At 46.9% G+C, this 23,737-nt stretch overlaps 1 protein-coding gene across 2 annotated transcripts in view; it reads right to left on the reverse strand.

Moving 5' to 3' along the window:
• NECTIN4 (nectin cell adhesion molecule 4) overlaps nucleotides 1-23,737 on the reverse strand; it is an 85,975-nt gene that overhangs the window by 17,299 nt on the left and 44,939 nt on the right. For both annotated transcript variants that reach the window (XM_083417169.1, XM_083417170.1), the window contains 3 exons: nucleotides 3,807-4,160; nucleotides 1,959-2,249; nucleotides 831-951 (listed from right to left, as the gene is read on the reverse strand). In XM_083417169.1, the coding sequence (XP_083273295.1) occupies nucleotides 831-951; nucleotides 1,959-2,249; nucleotides 3,807-4,160 (766 nt within the window). The remainder of the gene's footprint in view (nucleotides 1-830; nucleotides 952-1,958; nucleotides 2,250-3,806; nucleotides 4,161-23,737) is intronic.

Here is a 23,737-nt window from a genome sequence, read left to right on the forward strand (position 1 = left end):
ATTTTTAATTGCATTTCTTATTCCGAATGCCTAGAGGCTCCAGGGCAGGCGGCATACAAATTTAATAAATGACTACTGCGTAAATTCCTGGAATTAAAAAGCCAGGTATACATTCTTTGATTTTAAAAAACTCCAGACGATTCACATTCCTATCCTACCTTTCCCTTAAGCAGCTGGAGCATACGCGGGCCATGTTTCCTATTCCCCCCCCCCCCCCGCCGTCATTTTATCCTCACAACAACCCTGCGAGACAAGTTAGGGTGAGAGAGTCTGATCGGTCCGAGCTAAACCAGAGAGCCCCCTGACAGATATGAATCTGGCTCTTCTTCGTCCTCGTCTGAAATTCTAATCTCATCACCACGAAAGAGGTGGGGCTGGATCCCCAGGAGCCCAATGTGGCCCTTGGGAGCTCTCTATCTTAGCCTCGGAGTTCTCTTTGGGCCATGCACCCCCCCCCCCCAGTTTACACTTGCTCAGGGTTCCTGCTCCATGCTCTCTCCTCAAGTGCTTTTGCTGGAATGTATGCTCAAGATGTGAAAAATGCCTTTTGCTTAGGTGTGTGTAGGAATGTCTTACTTTTCTAAGGCTGGAATGCAGCCTACTGTGAAAAGGTAAAAGTCATAGCCATTAATCCACCTGCCTTTGCCTCTGGCCACACCCACTACCTACCTATAGTCACCCCCACTGGCCACACCCACCCTTGGCCTCTGGCCACACCTACTTTTCTGCCTCTGGCAACTGCCCCATGCTGAATAAAGAAACAAAACTCCAGGCCTCTTCCCTGTTTAGAAAGAGTGAGCCATCTCTTGCACCACAGAAAAGCGACTGACCGTGTCCAGTTGTACGTCGGAGGCGGGTTCCCATCTCCAAGGCACTTCAGGAATGCTCCTTCCTTTCCTGCGACCCAATCTTCCCCCTCTTCGTGGCCCAGGACTGAGGCATCCGACAGATCTGTGTGGAGGCAATGTTAAAAGAGGTCAAAGTGGCAGAGAGGAGAGAGCAGCCCATGTCCCCTGCACTGTGCATTTCAAAGCAGAATCTCACCACTTCAAACTGCCAAGGCTTCCCCCAGAGGATCCTGGGAAGTGTGGCTTGTTCAGGGTGCTGAGAGTTCTCAGCAGAGTTCCCCTCAAGGAGCTACGTGCTCAAAGGTCTCAAAGACATCCCACGTGTGTGTGCGGAAGTTGGAGATTAACAGCACAGGCCTGCTCATATCTACTCAGAAGTTCAGGAATTACTCCCAAATAAAGATGCTAAAGAATCAGTAAAATGATTCGATAAAATTCACAGATTGCTGGATCGAATTCATGAATTGTGCTAAATCACTGTTTGGCCTTCGCTTTGGGCCAGATATCTTGGTTTGACAGTGGTGAGGCACGACAGGCCCAGGTCAAAAGGTGGCTCCTTTGGGCTTTCCTATCTGGCCCTCAGGACAGTTCTCATGCCATGTCCACCTCCCTAGACCCCACCCCTGGCTGGACCCTCCTTGGGTCCTTTTTTTTGGTGGGAATGTGCCTTTCCACTGTGATCATGCCTCTTGCTTGCTCAGATGGAGAATGCAGGGGTGTGTGTGAGTGCACACAGAGAAAACTGACTTTCTATGTACAACAGGCCACACACCATACATCTAAAGCACATCCACTGCACATAACCTCCCCCAAAGAACTCTGGGAACTGTAGTTTTCCACAGATTCTGGGGAAATGTAGCTCAGTTGTGGAAACTACCGTTCTCCACAGCCATTTGCTTTAAATGCGCCTTAAATGTACGGCCTAAACTTAAGAGCTAACCTTGTGGCTCTGGCTAGTTTTGCCTCCGGCCACAACCGCCAGAAGCACATTGTCCTTGAAAGGTAGGTCCCTGAGGGGATGTGAGTGACCCTCGTGCCCAGAAAGTCCCCACACCACCCCTTCTGTGCGGAGATGGTTCGACCCACCCCAGAGGGCCAGCAGATACCCACATGCCACGTTGAGGGTGTGCGTGATCCTCTTCTTGTGCTGCAGCCCCGGGTGGGAGACGATGCAGGTGAGGGCCTTGCCGTGCATGCTCCGCCCGGGCACCACGTAGAACTCGCTGGTGACGGAGGCCGAGCGGGGGTGCGAGGACACGCGGCTGCTGTCCGTGCCGCGCACTTCTGTCTCCCAGGTCACCGTGGGCACAGGGTTCCCTTCCGCAGTGCACGAGGCAGCCAGAGTCCGGCCCTGCCCCTCCTCCAGCGGGGGGCCGAGGTTCAAGGTGGGCAATGGGGGAACTGCAGCCAGAGGAAGAGGAAAATGAGGCTAAATATCTGGAAGAACTTTCCGAGGGCAAAGAGCGGTTAAGACAGTGGAATGGCTCCGAGACCAGAGAGAAGAAAATTGGAAGAAGTTTAAGGAATATTTGAAAAAATATGTTAATATTTAAATCTTAGAATAGCTTTGGAAGTGGATTTAGGCTGCAGGGTTAGATGTAGAAGATAGTGTATTTTAAAATAGTATTATTTGCAAGTGATAAAATGTGAAGATTTTTATGGTTAAAGTAAGTGTGATTAAAAAAAATGGTTAGAAATTATTATATATGTAAACTGCTAAAGGTGAGGTGAAATGAAAATCAGATAGGGGGGACTTGGGGAAGCCCATCTAACAATGTTTAGAAAGAATAAGGATAAGACAAGAATCTGTTTGTATTGTTTGTTTTCCTGTGTTGTTTATTTGTATTATAAAATGACTAAAAACTTTTTCGGGGGGGGGGGGGGAGATAGTGGAATGGCCTCCCTGGGAAGGTGGAGGGCTCTCCTTTGCTGGAGGCCTCTTGCCAGCGATTCTTTAGTTGTGATTCCTGCACAGCGGTGTGTGTGTGTGTGTGTGTGGTGGATTGGACTAGATGACCCCTTGGTCATCCAACTCTACAAATCTATGATTTTATGAAAGAAGACCCCCAAAGTGGCTTAACAGCCATGGTGGATGACAGATTTAGTGTGAACATTCCCAGAAACTCAGCAAGGGAACTGATTCCCACCCGTCAGATTACACCAGGGTGAAGTGGGTGCTGGTGTGTGTGTGGGGGGGGGGGTTGTGTACACTGAGTCTCAGACTTCAGGCTGCAAGCAGAGGTTGGGGTATATGAATACTTCTCCATGCAAAGACATACAGTGGAACCTCGGGGGTCGAACGTCATCCGTTCCGGAAGAACGTTCGACTTCCGAAACATTCGACAACCAAGGATCAAAGGGCTGCCAGCAAGTTCAATGGAGAAAAAAGGAAAAAAACCTCCCCGGAAGCCATTCAAATTCCGAAAAATGTTCAAAAACGGAAGCATTCACTTTGGGTTGTTGGCCTTTGGGTTCCGAATTGTTCGGCTTCTGAAGCATTTGACAACTGAGGTTCCATTGTATATGCATTTTGTGTCATTTCACTTTTAATTTGTATCCCCCCTTTCTGCTATACCCAAGGCAGTTTGCTCGCTGGTAGAAACACAAAATATGCAACAAGGGTTGCACATCCCATAAACAACCCAATTCAAGGCAAATAAGTCACGATAAAAATATGACTTTAAAATAAGCAGATTCTATCAGATAAAATAATATCCAATAATCCAATTATTATTTTTAAAAATAATAATCCCTGAAGATAAAAAAACAACACTAGCATGTCAAGAAGATTAATGGAAGAGCGTTTTCCCTGATATGCTAGCCTTGTATGTGCAGGGATTGGTTTTAACTGCGCAGCATTCAGTTCTGCGGACCCTCACCTGTAGCCAGCCCAGACACAGCTCTACCACCCAAGTCAGACCCAGGGCTCAGCTTGAGGGTTCATTAGGAGGTCCTTACCTAGGATCTTGAGGGTCAGGCTGGACTCAAAACTGCCCCCAGGGAAGGTAATGAGGTGGCACTCGTATGCCCCCTCGTCAGCCTGCACCGCATTCTTCAGCAGGATGGAGCCATCTTCTAGGGTTCCTTCGGACTGTCGCAGCACTCGCCCTGAATAGGATTCCTGCACGTAGGTCCCGTGTTGCCAGTTCAGCACCGCCAACTCCTGGGCTGTCCCGTCCTCCCGCCGCTTCATCCACGTGATCTGAACCACCCTCTCGCCCTCTGAGACCTGGTAGGAACAGGGGAGGACCACATCTTTGCCAAGCACTGCAGTGATGCTGTTCTGGGATGCCAGGATTTTTGCCAGCACACCTGAGGAGACAGGGAAGGGTTAAGTGACAACCCACAAGCTCATCTGTGTATCTGTGTGTAAGTGGGATGGAAATAATAATAATAATAATAATAATAATAATAATAATAATAATAATTCCACTTCTTCACTGGACCGGGACTCAAAGCAGCTTATGCTAATTATTATTATTATTATTTGTATACTGTCCTATACCCACAGGTATAGGGATAAAATACAAAAAAGGATAAAAAACAAAAAGCTAAACGCATATGAAACATAATCATTAGAAAAAAATGTTTACACCATAATATAATTCAAACAATACCCCAAAAAAGTCTATTAAGGGCTCATCCTCACTTGAATCTGCTTGTCCCATTTTTTCTACGCACGATTCCAAGAGGTTTCCCACGTCCTCCAGGGAAACCAGCTGTTTACCACTGAACCCTAAGGAACGTCAGTCAGGTTCCCTGCAGATTGACACTTGTCCCAATTCAGCAGTAAACAACGGGTCTTTCTCAGGGAAAGCGGAGAGGGCAAAAGAAAAACTGCTCAGACCAGTGCCTAGAAAGCACAGGGAAAACAGAGTAAAATGTGGCCCAAACAGAAGAGCCCTGAAATAGAGATGATAAAAACATCACTAATCTGGGCAATGTTGGTGTTTCCCAAAGTCCAAGCACTCCAGGACAATTCAGCAGAATGTTGAGCAAAACAGCAGCAGAGCGGAGAAAATCCTGGGCATGATGCTGAAGCCTCAAAGTCTGCAGGCTTTAAAAGTACAGTGGTACCTTGGTTGTCGAATGGCTTGGCTCCCGAACAAATCGGTTCCCGAACGCCACAAACACAGATTGTTTTTTGGAAGCCAAATGTCCCACGTGGCTTCTGATTGAGTGCAGGAAGCTCCTGCAGCCAATCGGAAGCCGCGTCTTGGTTTTCAAACGGTTTGGGGAGTCAAACGGGCTCCCAGAACGGATTAAGTTCGTAAACCAAGGTACCACTGTATATCTAACTCTCACTCTCTCTTTTCCTCTCTCCCCACCTTGCCCTGCTGCCTCCTCTTAACAGCCATCCTGAAGAAGAGCTCTGGAGGACACAAAAGCTTGCTCGCTTGCCACTTTGCATGAGGCTTTGGTTGTTGTTATTATTATTATTATTTTGGTTGGTTGTTATTATTATTATTATTACAGTGGTACCTTGGTTTACGAACTTAATCTGTTCCGGAAGTCCGTTCTTAAACCAAAGGCGTGCTTTCCCATAGCAGCGGGGGACTCAATTTACAAATGGAACACACTCAATCGGAAGCAAAACATGTTCTTATTCCAAGGCAAAGTTCACAAACCAAAACACTCGGGTTTGCAGCATTCTTAATCCAAGTTGTTCATAAACTAAGCTGTTCTTAAACCAAGGTACCACTGTATGATTATTTGCCTTTATATTCCACTTTTTTCTCTGTGGAGCTTACATGGTTCTCCCCACCCCCGCCATGCTCAATCCCCATCACAACAACCCTGTGAGGTAGGTGAGAGTGAGAGGCAGGGCCTGGCCCCTGAGGTCACCTCATGGCAGTCGAGTGAGGATAGCCCTACAGCGTGGCTTGTGGGTGGGCTTACATTTCTTTCTTTGCCATTAACTTATTTCTTTGCCGTTAACTGGTGACATTTTAACATGGCATTTTAACAAAACACAGAAAAGCAGGAACCAGAAAGGACCCTCGCTGCATTTGAAGGCAACCTTGTGCATCTGGCTGCATTTTTATGGCATGTTAGAAAAAGGGCCTCTCTGCCCCACTCCTTCTCTCCACACCCCTCAGCTCCCACCCCACCTCGAGCCCTTCTGTCCCTGCAGCAGAGGTGTCCTCCTTGCCTGGCCTCCCGTGGATCCTTTCCAGAGCCGGAACCACCGGCTGCAGAAGGCTCCTCCTGCCTCCAGGGAAGCGGACAGGCCAGAGAGTCCAGGTAAACCTGCTTGCACAGATACCTGGGCTCTGCCACAGCTTGTGGGATCTCCTCCCTCCGCCTGCAAACTGCTGAGACTTCCCCAGGCAAGGAGGGGCTGTGCGTGCAGAGCTCCCTGTACAGGAAAAGGGATTCACCAGCTAGTGTAGATATTTTTTTATTTTAGGGCCCCATTGTTTTATTTTATTTTTAAACACAGCCTATAATTGCTGCATTTTTTTAAAAAAAAATGCAGCTTATCATTGCCATAAACTCTCTGCTGTTACTTTTTTATTGCATTTATATCCCACCTTTTCCCCCCCAAGGAGCTCAAAGTGGCTCGCATGGCTTCCTCCCTATCTCATTTAATCTCTACAACAACAACAACAACCCTGTGAGGTAGGTTAGGCTGAGAGGCAGTGCCTGAGCTCAAGGAGCTCATGTCTCCTCAATGGCCTTTTAACTAAGTAATCAACACGGTGTACAGTGCAACCCTACACACGTTTACTCCAGGGAAAGTCCGACTGAGTGCAACAGGGTTTACTTCCCAGAACGTTTGCACAGATTTGCACCCAGAAAGGCACTTTGCTGCCTATGTTTTCTCAGTAACCTTACAACAGCCATGCAAAGTAGGGTACCATGATTACTGCTTTACAGCTGAAGCTGGGGGAAAGGAAGGTAGCAGTTTGCTGGAGTCCCTGCACCTCATCGGTCACAAGTAGTTTTTGCCCTGCTTTTCAGCCAAAACAGCTTTCAAATGTCAGTGGTAAGTCGGTTCCTGCCCTCTGGCTTAAAGACACAACACAAAAGGAAAAGGGGCTGGAAAAGAGGAGGGAAAAAATACTATTTCTCTGTAACAGTTCTTGCAATGACCAGATAAAATGGAAGTATTTCAGGGAGAAGTAAAAAGGTGGTGGTCTTTTGGTAGAACGGCCACAGAACCCTACAGGCCTGTCCTTCTCCTGCTCTTATAGCCCGATAGAACGGCTGCTGTAGACTATACCTTCATTGGGGTCTCTCCCTCCACACCACTTTCTTCCGCAGGAAGGGTGGGAAGGTAGGATGGACAGTTAGTCCGGAACAACCCGCCAGACATAAAGAGTGGGTTAAACTGTAAATTGCAAGAAGGAGAAAGCTGGAGGGTGGGCCTGGTAGCTTCTCACCCTGAGGAAAAGTCTTGTCTCAGAGACCCTGAGGTGAGATCTGCACGTGCCCCAGAATGTGGTGGGAATTAGGCTGTATGAACTTCTGAGGTGATATAATGGATTACAGTACTTCAGATGCCATATGGAGGGTTTCCCTTTGGTACGTCCCCTTGCATGAAATAAGAAGAGTAGAAGAAGAGTTTGGATTTGATATCCCGCCTTTCACTCCCTTTAAGGAGTCTCAAAGCGGCTAACAATCTCCTTTCCCTTCCTCCCCCACAACAACCACTCTGTGAGGTGAGTGGGGCTGAGAGACTTCAGAGAAGTGTGACTGGCCCAAGGTTACCCAGCAGCTGCATGTGGAGGAGAGGAGAGGCAAATCCGGTTCCCCAGATTACGAGACTACCGCTCTTAACCACTACACCACACTGGCTCTCAAGGAGTGAGTTTTCTCTCTGCAAGGAGAAATCTAGCAGATCTAGGGCACAGGCTAAGGTGCTATTTTTCTAGAAACATTCAAATTGGCCTTCCCTGACTGTGGCTTGAAACATCTCAGTCAGTTTCACTTCACCTCAGAATCCAACCCCCTCATTCTCCCACCTGCACAGAGCTTCAAAAGAAACCAAAACCATGAAATGTTAAGCCAGGCCAGGGGACATAGTGATCCTGGATCAAAACAAATCTTCCAAGTTTAGTCCCATCCTGTTCTGTTTCAAAGAGGAAACCGAGGCACAGGAGGAAGGACTTTGTGGCAAAGAGCTAAGACGGCTTGCACCGATGGGGTGCCTCCAGATGTTTCAGACTACAACTCCCATCAGCCCCCACCATCATGGCCCTTCTGTACTACAACTCCCAACATCCCCTGCTAGCACTGGTTGGAGTTGATGGGAGCTGTAGTGCAAAACATCTGCAGGGCACCAAGGCGACCTGACACCTAAACATCCCCTTGCCCAGAGGAACCTGGCACAAGAAACCTGATATGTGTTTTTTAGGTGGTGTCAGTAAATGGTGTTTGCTTAGGACTCTGCATTCAGTCAGCAAAGAAAACATAACCATGAAAGAGAAAAGCCTCTTTTGCCACACGGCTGCATCCGAGAGAGAGAGAACTCAGCTTCCTTCCTCATCCCTTCTCATGCCACCTGACTGAATCAGCCCTCTCACACCCAGGGAACGGGCACCTGGCCAAAAGATACCTGGAAGGTAAACAGCAGCATGCAACACCATTTCAAAGGCGGCAGAGGCGGCAGGGATCTCAATGGTTAGGGCCGTCTGGAGGCGGGGAACCCAATTCCATCGAGAAATGTGGTGCTTGTGCTTTTGCCAAAGCTGACTCAGGAGACAGAGCCTTGGCTCAGATTGCAGAACTGTTTTGACAAGGAACCGGGGATGAATGCTTCTGCTGAGTCAGGCCAAGGGTCCAGATAACTGGGGTGGTGTAGTGGTTAGAGCACTCAATTAGGGCTTGGGGGACACCAGGATTCAGAGACCAGAGAAGAATAAACTAGAGTCTTTCTCCATGACATAATGGTTTTCAATGACATAATGGTTTTCAATGAGCAGAGGGGTTCAAGTGGCACAGGCAAGAGACACGGGCTCACCAACTCTGTAGCAGCCCTTAGAATAGGAACCCAGGTGCTCTGTTTTGTTCTTGAACCACCAACTTTCTGGTTAACAGCCAGGTGCACTGACCCATTGTGCCACAGGGGGGGAGCAGTTCTTTGGGACACAAACCGTTTTGTTGTCAAGCAATACTGTAATTACATCTCATCTTAAAGCAGCCTTTACTAGCCTGCTGCCCTCCAGATATTTTGGACTACAGAAATAATAATAATTGTTTCATTCTTCATCTCATAATACAAGTGTATGGTTTTACGGCCAGCATTCTTTCCCAGTAAGCTCTAAATGCAGAATCCTTTATTCTCCCCTGCCTAAATTCAGTGCCCCAATCAAGCAGGTGGAGTATGACATAGATTCCAGGGGCTTGGAATAATCACTAGCACATCAAAAGTAGCACTCAATATTGTTGTCTGTCGAAATGAGGGGGGGCTGGGGGGGCCCTTTTTCATAAATCAAGGAACTTTTCAATTATTCCACAAAGGGTGTGTGACAACTTTGGCTGATGAGTTTTTGAAATTCCCAAACAGATACTTTTCTGGCACCCAGATATACAGTTGCTAGATTTCCAGGATTGATCCGTAGACCCCGCGTTTGCTTGGTTCCATCTTGGTGGCAAGTGGAGGGCTTGAATCTCCAGGTGAGCAAGAGTGTGCAGCTTGCAAGTTTCAGCCTAGCAGGAGGCAGATGCAAATTATGGCATAGACTCTTGGAGGGAAAGGGTCTGCCCACCTCTGCCCACTCCTCCCCTCTCCCAATTAACTTCCGTCTCCAGGGCTCAGTGGTGGGAGGGAGCACAGAAGAAGAATCACCAGGGGCCAACTCTGTGACATCACCAGAGACAGCACCCAGGTCTCAAGTTTGAGCTCTCAAATCTCAGGGTCTGGGATGCTCCTGCCCTGGCAACCCTATTCAGAAATGGCTTATTTCCACTTTTTCATCACATACCTGTAATGAGTGAATTAGGGATCTTAAACCTTGTTGGCACTTGTGTGTACGAAACCAGGCACTGTAGTTACTTCAGATCACCCTTCACCAAATGCGAGACCCTACAGATGTTTTGAACCACAATTCCATCAGCCATAGCCAGCACAGCTGGAATAGAATTCCAAAGCAACTGGAGGGCCCCAGGTTGGCGAAGCCTTCTTCGGATGAATTAACACGGCGTACGAGGATATGGTCAGGTACATTGGGTGTTGTAATGAACAAACATTTCTGAAGAAGCCAGTCATGCTCTTGTTTGACTTCCACATTTAGAATGAGGAAGAAAATGTGACATCCTCACTGTTTGAGTCCTAACATGTTGGTACATCAGATAAAGACGTGAGTACCTGTCCGGTGAGTAAGTGACCTTCCTCCGCTGGACCAGGAGGGTGTGAGCTGTGTCCTGCATGCACTGCAATTCTTGGCCAAGGGAGATTTGCTGATGTCATGCCATAACACACATCCCAAAGTCTCATCATAACGTCAGCTTGACTAAGACTGACATAGTCAGCGGCCCAGGGTCAACATCTTGACCAAACCCTAACTGTGGAGTGGCTCAGGGCAGAAAATACTGAGGAGTCAAATGGCTCCCTAACAGAGTTAGTCAACAGTAAATGGATATTGGAAGCAGCATAGGAATGTTTAATAGAATCGCAGAATCATGTTGGAAGGTACACCAAGAGTCATTTAGTCCAACCCCCTGCAATGTAGGAATCACAGCTAGAGAATCCCTGACAGATGATCATCCAACCTCTGCTTAAAAAACTCCAGTGAGGGAGTCTGTTCCACTGCCAAACAGCTCCTAGCATCAGAAAATTATTCCTAACGTTTCATTGGAATCTCCTTTCTTATCATTTGAATCTATTGCTCAGCACCTCCCCTCTGGTGCTGCAGAAAACAAGCTTGCTCCATCTTCCATGTGACAACCCTTTAGATATTTGAAGATGGCTATCATATCACCTCCCAGTCTTCTCTTCTCCAGGCTAAACATACCCAGCTCCCTTAACCATTCCTTATAAGGCTTGGTTTCCAGACCTTTTATCATCCTGGTTGTCTTCCTCTGCACACATTTAAGCTTGCAAATATCCTTCTTAAACTGTGGTGGACACAAGACTCCCAAGTGGGAGCTGACCAAGGCAGAACAGAATGCAACTATGGCTTCCTTTGATCTGTATACTTCTGCTTACGTAGCCTCACACGGGAAGGTTCCCACGTCAGGCCACTGGTCCACCTACCTCAGAAGTCATCAGCATGGTGCCCTCCAGATGTTCTGGACAACTGTCATAATCCATGATGGCTGGGCGTACTAGCTGGGGCTTACGGGAATTGTAGTACACAACGTCTGGAGGGCACCATGTTGGCTACCTGTGACCTAGACCACAATTTTATCTTCAGACTGGCAGAAACCCTGCAAGCTGTCTCATTTGGGCCCCAGAAGAGCAGTGATGGAGAAGAAGCTATTTTTGAATAGTAAAAAAATGACACCAGAAATGGTCAGTCAGATCCCGACTGAGACTTGGGAAGTCAGTATTCCTCAAACTTTTGATTAGGAATTAGAGGAATTATGTTAAGTTCACATTGGAACCAAATCATTTTCAGTCATTTTACATTTGACAGCAATGGGTAAACTGTACAGTATATATATATCACCCATGTGTAACGTTGAGTACATTTCCCCAAATTCTTACTGAAACTTATTTAACGGGGGCTTTTACCCAATGACCTTTGATAATTATAATTAATACCCAAGTGGTGCTTGGTTCCATGAGCCTGGAAAAAAGGAAGCTGAATGGTTAGAAGTCACGAGAAGAAGATGGGAGCATCCTCAGGTGTACAAATGACACACCCAATCGGTGCTAGTAATTGGTGACTATGCTGAACAGGATATGATGTCTCAAGACAAGGCCCACGTCTTCTCCTGCACAAAAGGCAACACTGTTGTGCAATGTCAGAGCACATAGCTATACTGTTCCTCACCATTGTACAGAGGAGGAACATTTAAATTACATATTTGCCAGCATAACCAGGAAGGCCAACATACAAAGCACTAGAAGCCAGACTACTGAATGGAAAAGGTTAGGGGGTAGACCCCAAATCAGAGGTTGTCAGCCTTTTTATACCTACCGCCCACTAATGCATCTTTCTTGATGGTAAAATTCCTGGAAGGAGGATTCAGCTTGTGCCATAGAACCCCCTACTGCCCACCTAGAATCCTGAAACGCCCACTAGTGGGCGGTAGGGACCAGGTTGACAACCCCTGACCCAAATACATCTACTGTATTTTTCCGTGTATAAGACTAGGCCCCCCCCCTAAAAAACAATGTCAAAAATTAAGGGGTGTCTTATACATGGATACATCTTCCCCCATTTTCTTAAACCTGAGTCTCCCAAATTAGGGGGTGTCTTATACATGGGGGCGTCTTACAGATGGAAAAATACGGTATTTCTAACCTGTATAGAGTCCCTGCTCCCTTTGGCTATTTTTTCAAGGGTTCCAGAGAACAAGTGTTCATTCACTCAGAATACCATCTCATTACCATCTCCATCACCCACCCCCGAGTGCAGAATGAGGGCAGGAAGCATTGCCCTTTTTCTGAACTGACTTCATGATGATACCTCAGAACCAATCAGATTTGACTGCCTGATGATATCAGACAGCTGAGAGTGTGTGTGAGAACCATGTCTTCATTATGTTTTGACTTCATAATGATACCAGGTAGCCAGTCAAAATTTGTCTATAATAGGGCTGTCATATTTCAAAAGGTAAAAACCCAAAAGTTGTTAATCAAAAAAGCCTTCTTGGCTCCAGAAAATTGCACATTGTTTTGGGGTAAGATACATTTTGAAATCGTGCATTTTTAAAAACTGTAGACTGATGTGTAAATGAACATAAAACAGGCTTCTGAATGAACACATGTGAAAACATCACTAGAAGTAGACTGATCTGTTCACCCCTGCCCTAAACAGATGGCAAACAAAATGAATGAGAAAACCGCAGAGAAGGGGAAATTTTCCTGAAATCTTTCACACGCATCCCAGATCTTTCTTACTAACCAATAAAGTTCATTTGACTCAGCCCTAGGAGAGATTATATGGGAAACGCCTAAAACAATGTTAACTCCAAGGTTCAGTAGCCATTTAAAACAGGGCTCAGCAATTTATTCCTGGCCTCAGACCATATTCATTACAGCACTCCTTGAATCTGAATTTGAAATTGGTATTCATGAATTTGAACACACTGGCCATCACTGCAAGTTTCAGAAGGCACCCAACCCATTTATATGACATGTCCAAGGCACTTTATGTACACATCCTCCTAGGAATCTTGTCAACAAGCTTGGATGGTACTCCAGTATCACGATCCCCAGAAGCGGAAAGGTGAGGGGCCTTGCTTAAGTCATGGCAGAGGTGAGATTCAAACTGAGAACTGCCTGATTCAGGATTCAGCAGCCTTTGCCAACCAGGCGACCTCCAGATGTGCTGGTTGGTGCCAAAGGGAGAACAAAACATCTGGAAGGCACCAGGTTGCTGAGGGACAGGGTTCTTCTCTTCCAACATTTTTTCCTTTATACTTCTATTCTACATCACTTTCAGCCCTGGTCAGCACTTTCTTAAAAAACAGAAAAGAGGTCTCAAAAGACATAATCAAATAAGGTTTTAAGCAGGTTAGCTGTCAAGGACTGAAAGCGCTTTGAGTTTTTTCTATAATCAACTGGTGTATAAATTTAATGAAACAAACAGTTATGACATTCAGAGAAGTGCAAAATCTGTGTTCCCATCCACACATTCATCTGCAAAATGTGGATCAGGCCATTTCAGAAAGGGGTTCATGAAGGCTGAATCTCTCAAGATAGATTCAAGGTAGGTCCTACCATAAAGGCTTTCAGTGTTCAAAGCAGCCAACCTCAACCTGGGTCCCTCTATAGATACCTGGACTACAGCTTCCATCAGTCCTAGCTAGCAGTCCATCTTGGCCATGCTGTTTGAAACGGCGGCCTAGATAGCTCAGTTGGTTAGAGGATGGTGCTGATAATGCCAAGGTTGCAGGTTTGATCCGCATATGGGAAAGATGCATATTCCTGTATTGCATGGGGTTGGACTAGATGATCCTCAGGGTCCCTTCCAACTCTACAATTCCATGATTTATAATGGGAGCTGCAGTCAGAAAGATCTGAAGGCAACACGGGCAAGGCTGTTCAAAATTCAGTATCAGAATCCTGAGACTTAAGAAAGAAAACCAAACCACATCCTTACAAGCTTCCAGAAAAGGACAAAAAGGAGAGGGAGGAACCACTGGGATGAATTAGTTAGCCAATATAACTTGGAGGAAGGATTTAATCCCAGTCTGAAAACACACTAATGAAATCTGGCTTTGGACATTCATGAATCTGAAATTTTGGTGAGTGTTAAACATTATATAAAAAAAGCCCAGTCCATAAATCAAAACACAATGTTGAAATGCATTCCGATGAACGATACACTTAATTAAAGGCATGCAAGAGGCCCTCTAACATGAAATTTGAAAATTAGGTCAAGCCGCAGCAAATTAGAATGAATATCTAGTTGGCAATCTGAAGTGCTTTCAATATGCAAATTCTCAATAAAAAAATTTTCTCTCGTAAAATATAGCACCATCTCATAGAAGCGAATTGCTTGAGGAGGGAGATGGGAGCACTGGAACATCAACTTACAGTTAAGACTGATGGCGATGTTCCTGAGGGAGAGGGACACTTTAGGCGCTGTGTACTGCAATGGTGTCTTGCCCTTGCAGGAGTCCTCTTGGCGCCAACATTTGCACAAATAGCAGCCAATTCAAAGTGCCTGCTGTGGCTTTAAAGTCCAAGCAGGTTTGGATAATTAAAACAAACAAACATCCCTGCAGGACAAGTCCAGACAGTTGCCTAGTCCAGGCCGGATAGCTCAGTTGGTAGAGCATGAAACTCTTAATGGCTTCAACCAGAGCTAGGGCCTTTTCAACTCTGGCTCCGGCCTGGTGGAACGCTCTGCCTCATGAGACCAGGGCCCTGCAGGATCTGATTTCTTTCCGCAGGGCCTGTAAGACAGAGTTGTTCTGCCTGGCCTTTGGCTTGGAGCCAATTTGATTTCCCTGCCCCTCTTTCTTTTTTCTTTTCCTTTCTCCTCCTGTGATGAGGCTACATTTTAATATTTTAATGTTTCAATATTTTAATGTTGTATTTTAATTTTGCTTTTAAGTTGTATTCATTCAACTTATTTTTATTATTGCTTGTTAGCCGCCCTGAGGGTGGGGGGTGGGGTATAAATAAAAAATATTATTATTAATCCCAGGGTTGTGGGTTTGAGCCCCGCATTGGGCGAAAGGTTCCTAGATGACCCCCGTGGTCTCTTTCAACTCTACAATTCCATTACTCTATGATCCCAGTCAGGGCCAATTATTTGCCTCCAGTAAAAAAACCCCTCTGTGGGGCATTAAGGCACAACAGTCCTTTTAAACTGTGGAACTCTACCCTCCCTGGAAACAGTGATGGCTACCAGCTTGGATGCCTTTAAAAGAGGATAAGGCAAATTCATGGGAGATGCTACTAACCAGAGTGGCTATGCTCTGCCTCTGTGGTCTGAGGCAGCAATGCTTCTGAATACCAGTTGTTGGAAACTGCAGGAAGGGAGAGAGTTCTTGCGCTCAGGTTGCCCTCGCGGCTGTGGGTAGGCCTGACGGGCCACGAAATATTGGGGGGCATCAAGTTAGGGAAGGCTGCAATACCAGCGAGATCACCTTAGCCCATATCTGCCCTCGCAACCGTTTTGCTCTGCATAACTGGGACTGTTACAGGTGGTGTCATCTGGGGGGTTGGGAACAAGAGGCGCAGCCCCCCCAAAATGTTCAAGCAGGGGGCCAGGACCCCTCAATACAGTGGTGCCTCGCAAGACGAAATTAATTCGTTCCGCGAGTTGTTTCGTACAGCGAGTTTTTTCGTCTTGCGAAGCACCACGGCGGGGAGGGGTGGGGAGAAGCAGGGCAGCTGCCGCAGCCGGTCCTTGGACTCACCCGCGCCTTGTGGACACCGCGCGACGCAGCTGCTGGAGGGCGCCGGGGCTCAGGAGCGCGACTCCGATTGCAGCGCTGGCTGCTGGCGGCAACGGCTCTCTCAGAGGAGCGCGCGAGGGTGGTGGGCAGCGGCGCGAGGCAGCCGGAAGGTCGGCCATCAGCCGGAAGGTCAGAGGGAGCCAGAGGAGTCATCAGCAGGAAGGTGGGAGGGAGCCGGAGGAGTGGGGAAGCGAGCATGCGTGCGTGCAGTGACCGTCGCCATGACAGGAGAGGCAGGGCTGTTTCGTCTAGCGAAGCAAGCCCTTAGAAAAATCCGTCTTGTGAAGCACCTCAGAAAACGAAAAACCCTTTCGTCTAGCAGGTTTTTCGTCTTCCGAGGCATTCGTCTTGCAGGGTACCACTGTATACTGTGACCTGTTGGGTTTACCAGCAGCCGCCATGGCCATGTTGAGCATCCTCCCGCCTCTTCCCATTTGTGAGAAAAGACTTTTTTCATGTGACCGAACCCATACTTTGGAGCTCCCTGACTACTGATATCAGGTACGCACCTTCACAGTTCTCTTTTCGGCGTCTGCTTAAATAAGAATAATAATGATAAATTTTATTTATATCCCGCCCCCCCCCCCTCCAGCCGAAGCCGGGCTCAGGGCGGCTAACAACAATAAAATAGTGCAACATTCTAAAAACATTTCATTATAAAAATTAATTAAAATCAAATTGATGGCAACCATTAAGCAAAAATTCTGTGCAGATTGCCAAAGGAGGGAGTCAGGCTGCGCCCTGACCAAAGGCCTGGTGGAACAGCTCTGCCTTGCAGGCCCTGAGGAAAGATGTCAAGTCCCCCAGGGCCCTAGTCTCTTGTGACAGAGCGTTCCACCAGATTGGAGCCGCAGCCGAGAAAGCCCTGGCTCTAGTTGAGGCCAGCCTAACCTCTCTGTGGCCTGGGACCTTCAGGATGTTTTTATTTGAAGGCCGTAAAAACACTTTTGTTTAGATATGCCATGTATGGAACATTGGGTCTGTGTCTTAATCTGTTTTTAGTTTATCACTGATTTTTAACTTTTACTTGAATGTTATTGAACAGTTTTTTCTAACTGTTTTGGCAACGATTGTTGTTGTTTTTCTCTGTTTGTCAACTGCTTTGAGGCTTGTTGCAATCAAGCAGTGTGTACATTTTATGCGTGGGGGGGGGGGAAGGACACAGGGATTTATCTTTCACTCTCCCCCTGGAGCGAACCTCAAATGGGAGATTCTGATCAGGAAAAAATTATTTGAGGGGGGTGGGTCCCCCTGTGCTTATGATTGATTAATTGTCACATTTATATCCCGCCGTTCCTCCAAGGAGCTCAAGGTAGCGTACATGGTTCTCCTCCATTTTTATCCTCCCAACAACCTGGTGAGGTAGATTAGGCTGAGAGTAACAGCGAGCTTCATGGCCGAGCGGGACATTTGCACCCTGGTTTCCCATATCATAGTCTGGTACTCGAACCGCTACACCACACTGTCGTTCCTGATCCAATCCACTGCCCCATTGCTTTTAACCAAAGAATACGCCACCACTAGACAAGGCAATGACAGACTTTTCATGCCGTGTCTAATTTAGCCCTCACATCCTTAATTGTCCGTGATTATGTACATGTCACTGCGTGCCCTGACAACCCTTGCCTCCCTCCTCTCGCCTCTCCCTTCCCTTCTGTGACTGTCTAGCCACACTGTCAACATTTTGCACTGTATGGTCCCCAGGACAGAGACCTGTTTCAACGTTTCCTGTGGCTGCAAAGCACTAGGCCACATGTGTGGATGACACAAAAAAAGAAGCCACGTTAGCTGTCAAAGGCAACCACAGCTCTTTGCTCCCCTGGTCAACACCTGCTCAGGAGGGATCATGGCATTCAAACCTGGGTCTCACCGAGGATGTTTTTCTTTTTTTAAAAAAACCACCATCAAAGCATCTGGATTCCAGCACTTTTCAGCTTCTGGGAGAGCAGCCCTCCCTTGTGCGTGACTGCAGGTGTTACAAAAAATAATAAACTTTCCAGCCGGTTCCCTTCTTGCTTGCCGCCGTCCCATCGCCCAGAGGTGTCTCTCCACCAAACCCAAGTGATATATGTACATATATATATATATATATATATATAGCCTCCAAATGAGAAAAAAAGGTGCTCCTGAAACTCACCTGAGTGGGAGTTACGTGAGAAAGGAAGGCACCCAACCAGCCGAACCAGATTTCTCCGGGGTCATTTCTCTTGAACCCTTAATCCCACCCACCCCCCGCCAGCTGGGCTCCCTCCCTCCCTGCTCGACAACAGTCTTGCCAAACCTGCTCTCCGTGGGGAGACACAGCGAAGGAGAGCGGAGCATGCGCAGAGAAGGCGGGGAAGGCCAAGACGTATCCTGTCGCGCATGACTCACAATGTGCTCATGCATTTCTGGGGCCTGCTGGAAAGGTCAGTAGGGATGCTTTTTGCAATAGTAATAGTAATAGTAGTAGTAGTAATAGTAGTAGTAGTAGTAGTTGTTGTTGTTGTTATTATTATTATTATTATTATTATTATTATCATCATCATTATTATCATCATCATCATCATCATCAGTTGCAGTTCAAGAGGCTGGCCAATTCCATTCACAGAAGCCACATGAGTCACTCCCTACTCCCAGCTACAATCTTAATCTGTAATTTCTCCAAGATCCATTTAATATAAAGGCAGGTTTCCTTGGATTCCTTCTGCTGTCCTGGGACAGGAAGGGTGTGTGTGAAGCAACATTAGGATCCACTTGCTGATCTCTGGCTGATTTTAAGCAATCTAGCCAGGCTTTCCGACTCCTAACTGGTGAACAACAGCAGCAACACCAAAGGGGCTGTGGAGCCACAGACAGGTTACATATGTGTAACCTGTGTTGTCTTCTCTGAAGGGGGGCAGGGGGGTCTCCGGCAACAAAAAGGGCCTTTCTCATTACCTGAGGCCACCTGGAGGTGCCAGGGATTGGACCAGGCCTTGTGTCACTAATTCTGGATGAAAAACCGGGGGGGGGGGTGTCCCAAAGTGTGGACCAGAGACAATGGTGTTGTGGTGGTTACCGTGTAGGACTACTAGGACTTCGGCGAGACCAGGGTTCAAATCCTCACTCATCCACGAAACTCACCAGGTAACCTTGGGAGTGCCACTGGCGTCTCAAATGCTCTACCACTAAGCTTCTGCCCTTACAAATCTATCACAGCAAACCCATCGCAGCTTGGCACACATTTATCATAACCATTGCGTTGGGTGTCATTTCATGACCCTATTAAGTTTTTATTAATTGATCTTTCAATTAGTGCTAAAACATTTTCAGAACAACCTATTGTTATGCGTTTGTTGGTGCCAGAGTTACTGGGTGTCAGACACCTATAATTCCTGAATTTAGTAAGTGTTGGGAGTGTAATCAATGCTTGGAGTATTAAGATGGGCTGTCAGACACTGGATTTAGCAGTGCCAAAACACAGGCCAAACAAGTTTTTCCATGCTCAGGAAATCACTTGAGAGATGGGCCATCATCAGCAGAGAACAAAGACAGGGAGGTGGGCCACCGGCAGAAAAGAGACTTTGTGGCAGCCAGCAAAGGAGGAGAGCCCCTCCCTGAGCTCTGAGATCGTTAGTCAGAAGACAATGCCAGAGTTTTCATTAGGAGGAAGTTTTTAGGATTTTAGTTGGCTGTGGGGTGATCGAGGTGAAAAGGTGTCAGTCTGTAAAATACAGCCAGCTACAGAGTCAGAGCCATGGGTGGAGTCTGTTTGGATCCAAAGGTACAGCTATGGCAGAAGCAAGACTCGCTTGGCGTGTAATGCTCTGAACCCCTCCATTGCTGATTCTGTTGTATGTATGTGTAAATAAACCATATATCATAAAGACACCACAGTCTCTGCTGTGCCTCATTACCAAAAGAAACACAAACCAATGGGTAAGGGCTTGGACCTCTGGAATACTGGTGTGGCATGTAACAATATTTTTTAATGAAAGAGAGATATAGCACCATAAACAACATAATGCTATAATATTATCATTAAAAAAAACTTTCTGATCATTGCCATTTACCATGCTGCTAAAACAGCAGTGAGTCAAAGAGCTTTTAAAAATCACTTCTAAAAAAAGTGACACAATTATGGTATCTTAGCACTACACCTCGCTTTCATTTTCTCTCTCATTTAATTACAGCCAGAGATGTGTTTCAGACCTAATTAAAAGACTGATTATTTTAAACAAAAAGTCATAAAATGGTACCCACTGCAAGGGTTATAGCGGCTGTGCCCTAAATTTCAAAAAGCCCCGCCCACTGCAGTTCTGCCCCGCCCACTATAGTGGTCCCCACAGAGCAGGGTCCAAACATCGTACGTGTTTGCAATTCTGCTTGCAGCTTAGAACAGAAGAGCAAAAGGATCTGCCTAGCTGGAAGCAAGCCACAATCTCTCCCAGGAACACTCAATATCAGCGCAACAATTCTGACCTAGCTTACGGGGTTGTCGTGGGAATTGCAATATAATGCAGGGAAAGCTGAGTGCTTTGATGCACTCTCTAAATGCTCGGAATTCCTGAGATAGGTGCAGTTTCGCTTGCATTGCAAGACTTTCCCCTTCCTCTCCCCTCCCTGCAGTGTCTCACAAGAAGCCCCCCAAATTTGCTTGGGGGGAGGGGGTTCCCCTGTGGGGGCAGGGGGCAGGAAGAGGAGGAGGAGAGGGAAGACCTGCTACATGAGCAGAAATCTGTTCCAGCTTGGAAACAGCAGCACAGGATACGACTCACCCATTTTGCTGACGCTGCAGCTTTTTATGATCCTGCCTCCAGCACAGTTACCCTGCCCAGAAGCTTGCACAGTTATCACACGGTGACGGACTGCGATTTGTAGCTGTGGCGGCAGGTCAGTGGAAGTCACTTCCAAAAAGAGAATGAAAGGAAGATCACCCTGCAAACTTTTCTATCGAGCCAGCTGCGGCCCTTTTCGGAGGTGCCCCTTTGGCACACAACAGTAGCACCTTAAGGCGTGTCCTAGCGGCCCTTTAGGAGGGCGACTCTCACGAGCCCTTTGACAGTCACAGAGGTGTGCAGGGAGCAAGAAGATTTGAGACGCAGCTCAGACTCCTGCTGTCTGCTCAGCAGTTTTGTGTCGACAGAGTCTGAGATTGCACCAGCTTAGTCAGAGCAAAAGACTGGCCCATTGGTTGCATGGCTGGCAACCGATATCAAACACACACACACACACACACACACACCTCTGTTGCATTTGGCGTCAGGCAGACCTGCCCTCTCTGCCCTGCAGGAGAAGAGTCATTCACAGTGCCCCCCCAACACTGTACGAAGATTCAAGACAAATCAAAGAAAGGACTTCTTCAAGCAGCACGTAGTTAAACCATGGAACTACCTCGTGAAGGCAGCAATGGCCACCAACCTGGATGACTTTAAAAGAGGATGGGACCAATTCATGGAAGAGAGGGCTATCAATGGTTACTAGCCAGGATGACTCTGCTCTGCCCCCACAGTCGGAAGCAACAATGCTTCTGAATACCAGTTGCCACAGGATGCCATAGGGCTAGAGAGCTCTTGTGCTTGTGCCCAGAGGCGTCTGGTCAGCCACTGTGAGAACAGAATGTTGGCTTGGATGGGTCATGTTCTTATGCTGTGACACTCCATATGCAGAAAAATCCATGCATGTTAAAAACAGCAGCAGGCGTGCCAGGGAGTTGGGTTCTAAGCCCTAACCTAGTGTGTGCACATTTCTCCAGGAGGGCACAATGAGGACACAAAAGGGTCGAGGGAAGCCGCCGCCATCACCACAAGCCCCTCAATTCACTCCCTCTAGTGAGTCACAAAAACCAGCTTTCTCTCTGCTCCGTTTTCTCCTGCTCCAGGAGGCCTCCACTGCCGCCAAGGTTTTACCGGCTGGGGAAGCTGCACCCGGAGCCAAGGGTGTGCCCAGCCTTGCAATGAGAAGCCACAGCGGCTTTGGGGTTTCATGCATTGCTTATTTCCTTGCTGTTGCAAACCCAGCCTCTCGCTGGGGCTGTGTCCCTTGCTCCGAGGGCTGTTGCTGCAGCGACAATGGCCGTAAACAGAACAACAGGCCTGGTTCCCTGCTGTCACCCTGTCACTGTGACAAGGAGCGAAACAGGAAAGCCTGGGCGAACAGGGAGGCCAGGATGCTGCTGTCCCAAACCCTGGAGCTACCCACAGCCGCAGAAGTCAAGGGAGCAGCAGGCAACATTATCCGTTTAACAAGCTCAAACTGTCCTTGTTTCCCAGGCATAGCTTGTATTTTGGGTTTCGTGTCCCTGGTAAATCGCCCTCCCTAGCTGCATTCACATGGCAGTTTATTCTACGGTGGTACTTTGGTTCTCAAACTTAATCCGTTCCAGAAGTCTGTTCCAAAACCAAAGTGTTCCAAAACCAAGGTGCGCTTTCCCATAAAAAGTCATGCAGAATGGATTAATCTGTTCCAGACTTTTGAAATCAACCCCTAAAACAGCAATTTAACATGAATTTTACTATCTAACGAGATCATTGATCCATAAAATGAAAGCAATAAACAATGTACTGCAGTCACACAGTCAATCAATCAACCAGTAACTGAACTGGGTTCCACACAGTCACAAAAACAAAACAAAAAGAGCCACAAAAACAAAAATGCAAAATAAATAGCAAAAACAGACAGACATCAGCGTAACACTCAAATTGTCAGCGTAACACTCAAAATGGAAGCGTAACACACAAAATGGAGCATGTTCGGCTTCAAAAAAAAGTTCGCAAACCAGAACACTTACTTCTGGGTTTGCAGTGTTTAGGTTCCAAGTTGTTTGAGTACCAAGACGTTTGAGAACCAAGGTACCACTATATTTCCCTAACTGTTAATTTCTATGTTATAGTTGAAGTTTCACACAATGCAAAAGCCATTTCCAGAAAACGAATGGAACACAGTGCATGCTTAGTGTTCATTTCCGTGTTCTTTGATTCCAGGGCGAATCCTGAACCCACAAAACTGCAGGAGTAAACTAACGAAATTTGGAGTGGTCATGCTAGCATGCAGTTCTTTCCTGCCATTTTCATGGGGGAACTGAAGCAGGCATGTGCGGAAAGAGTGTAGCGATGTCCAATGATGTTTGTCATTGTGTCACTTTGTGTTCACATTGCGTGAATTAAATTTAACGCAGCATTCCACTATAACCATCAAAAAGGCACAATCCCATAAAGCAACAGGTGGCGTTGTGTGAAACGAACACTAGAAAACGGGGTGGAAGCATTAGCATTATAATCAGGAAAAACAAATGCAATATTCTCTACTCCTAAATGCACCCCCTGCTTTGTCCCTGGGGATCCATTTGGCAGGATGTCTTAGCACTCTTTAGTGTGAGTTGCTAGCAGGGTCCTTCAGGGTTCAGAGTATCTAGAAGGAAAATCTCTACGCAGCAGAAGGGTTTCGCACACACATGCTTCAATGCACTTCAATGTGCAAACATAAGAACATAAGACTAGCCTTGCTGGATCAGACCAATGGTCCATCTAATCCACTGGCCAGGTTCTCACACTGGCCAGGTTCTCACACTGGCCAGCCAGATGCCTCTACCTGCAAGCAGGATTTGTGTACTGCTCTTTCAAAGGCATCTAAGTTGGTGGTCATCACTGCCTCCTGCAGGAGTGAATTCTACAGTTTTAACTATGTTCTGAACTGTTGTTGTTTATTGTAAATCTGTATACCCCCCCTTTATCCTCAAATCTCAGGGCAGCCCCCAGCTGTTGACAACCAATTATATTTGTAAAACTAACCTTTAACGGAAAGAACCAAGACCCTCTTGGCTTTAACCAGCAAAACCTGTTTATTTACAAATGTAGAGGTTGAGCTGGTGGGAAGCAAATCAACAGCCAAGCAGTTAT

The sequence above is a fragment of the Podarcis tiliguerta genome (genome assembly GCF_965153285.1).
Source record: "Podarcis tiliguerta genome assembly, chromosome: 16".
In the NCBI taxonomy this organism is placed as follows: domain Eukaryota; kingdom Metazoa; phylum Chordata; class Lepidosauria; order Squamata; family Lacertidae; genus Podarcis; species Podarcis tiliguerta.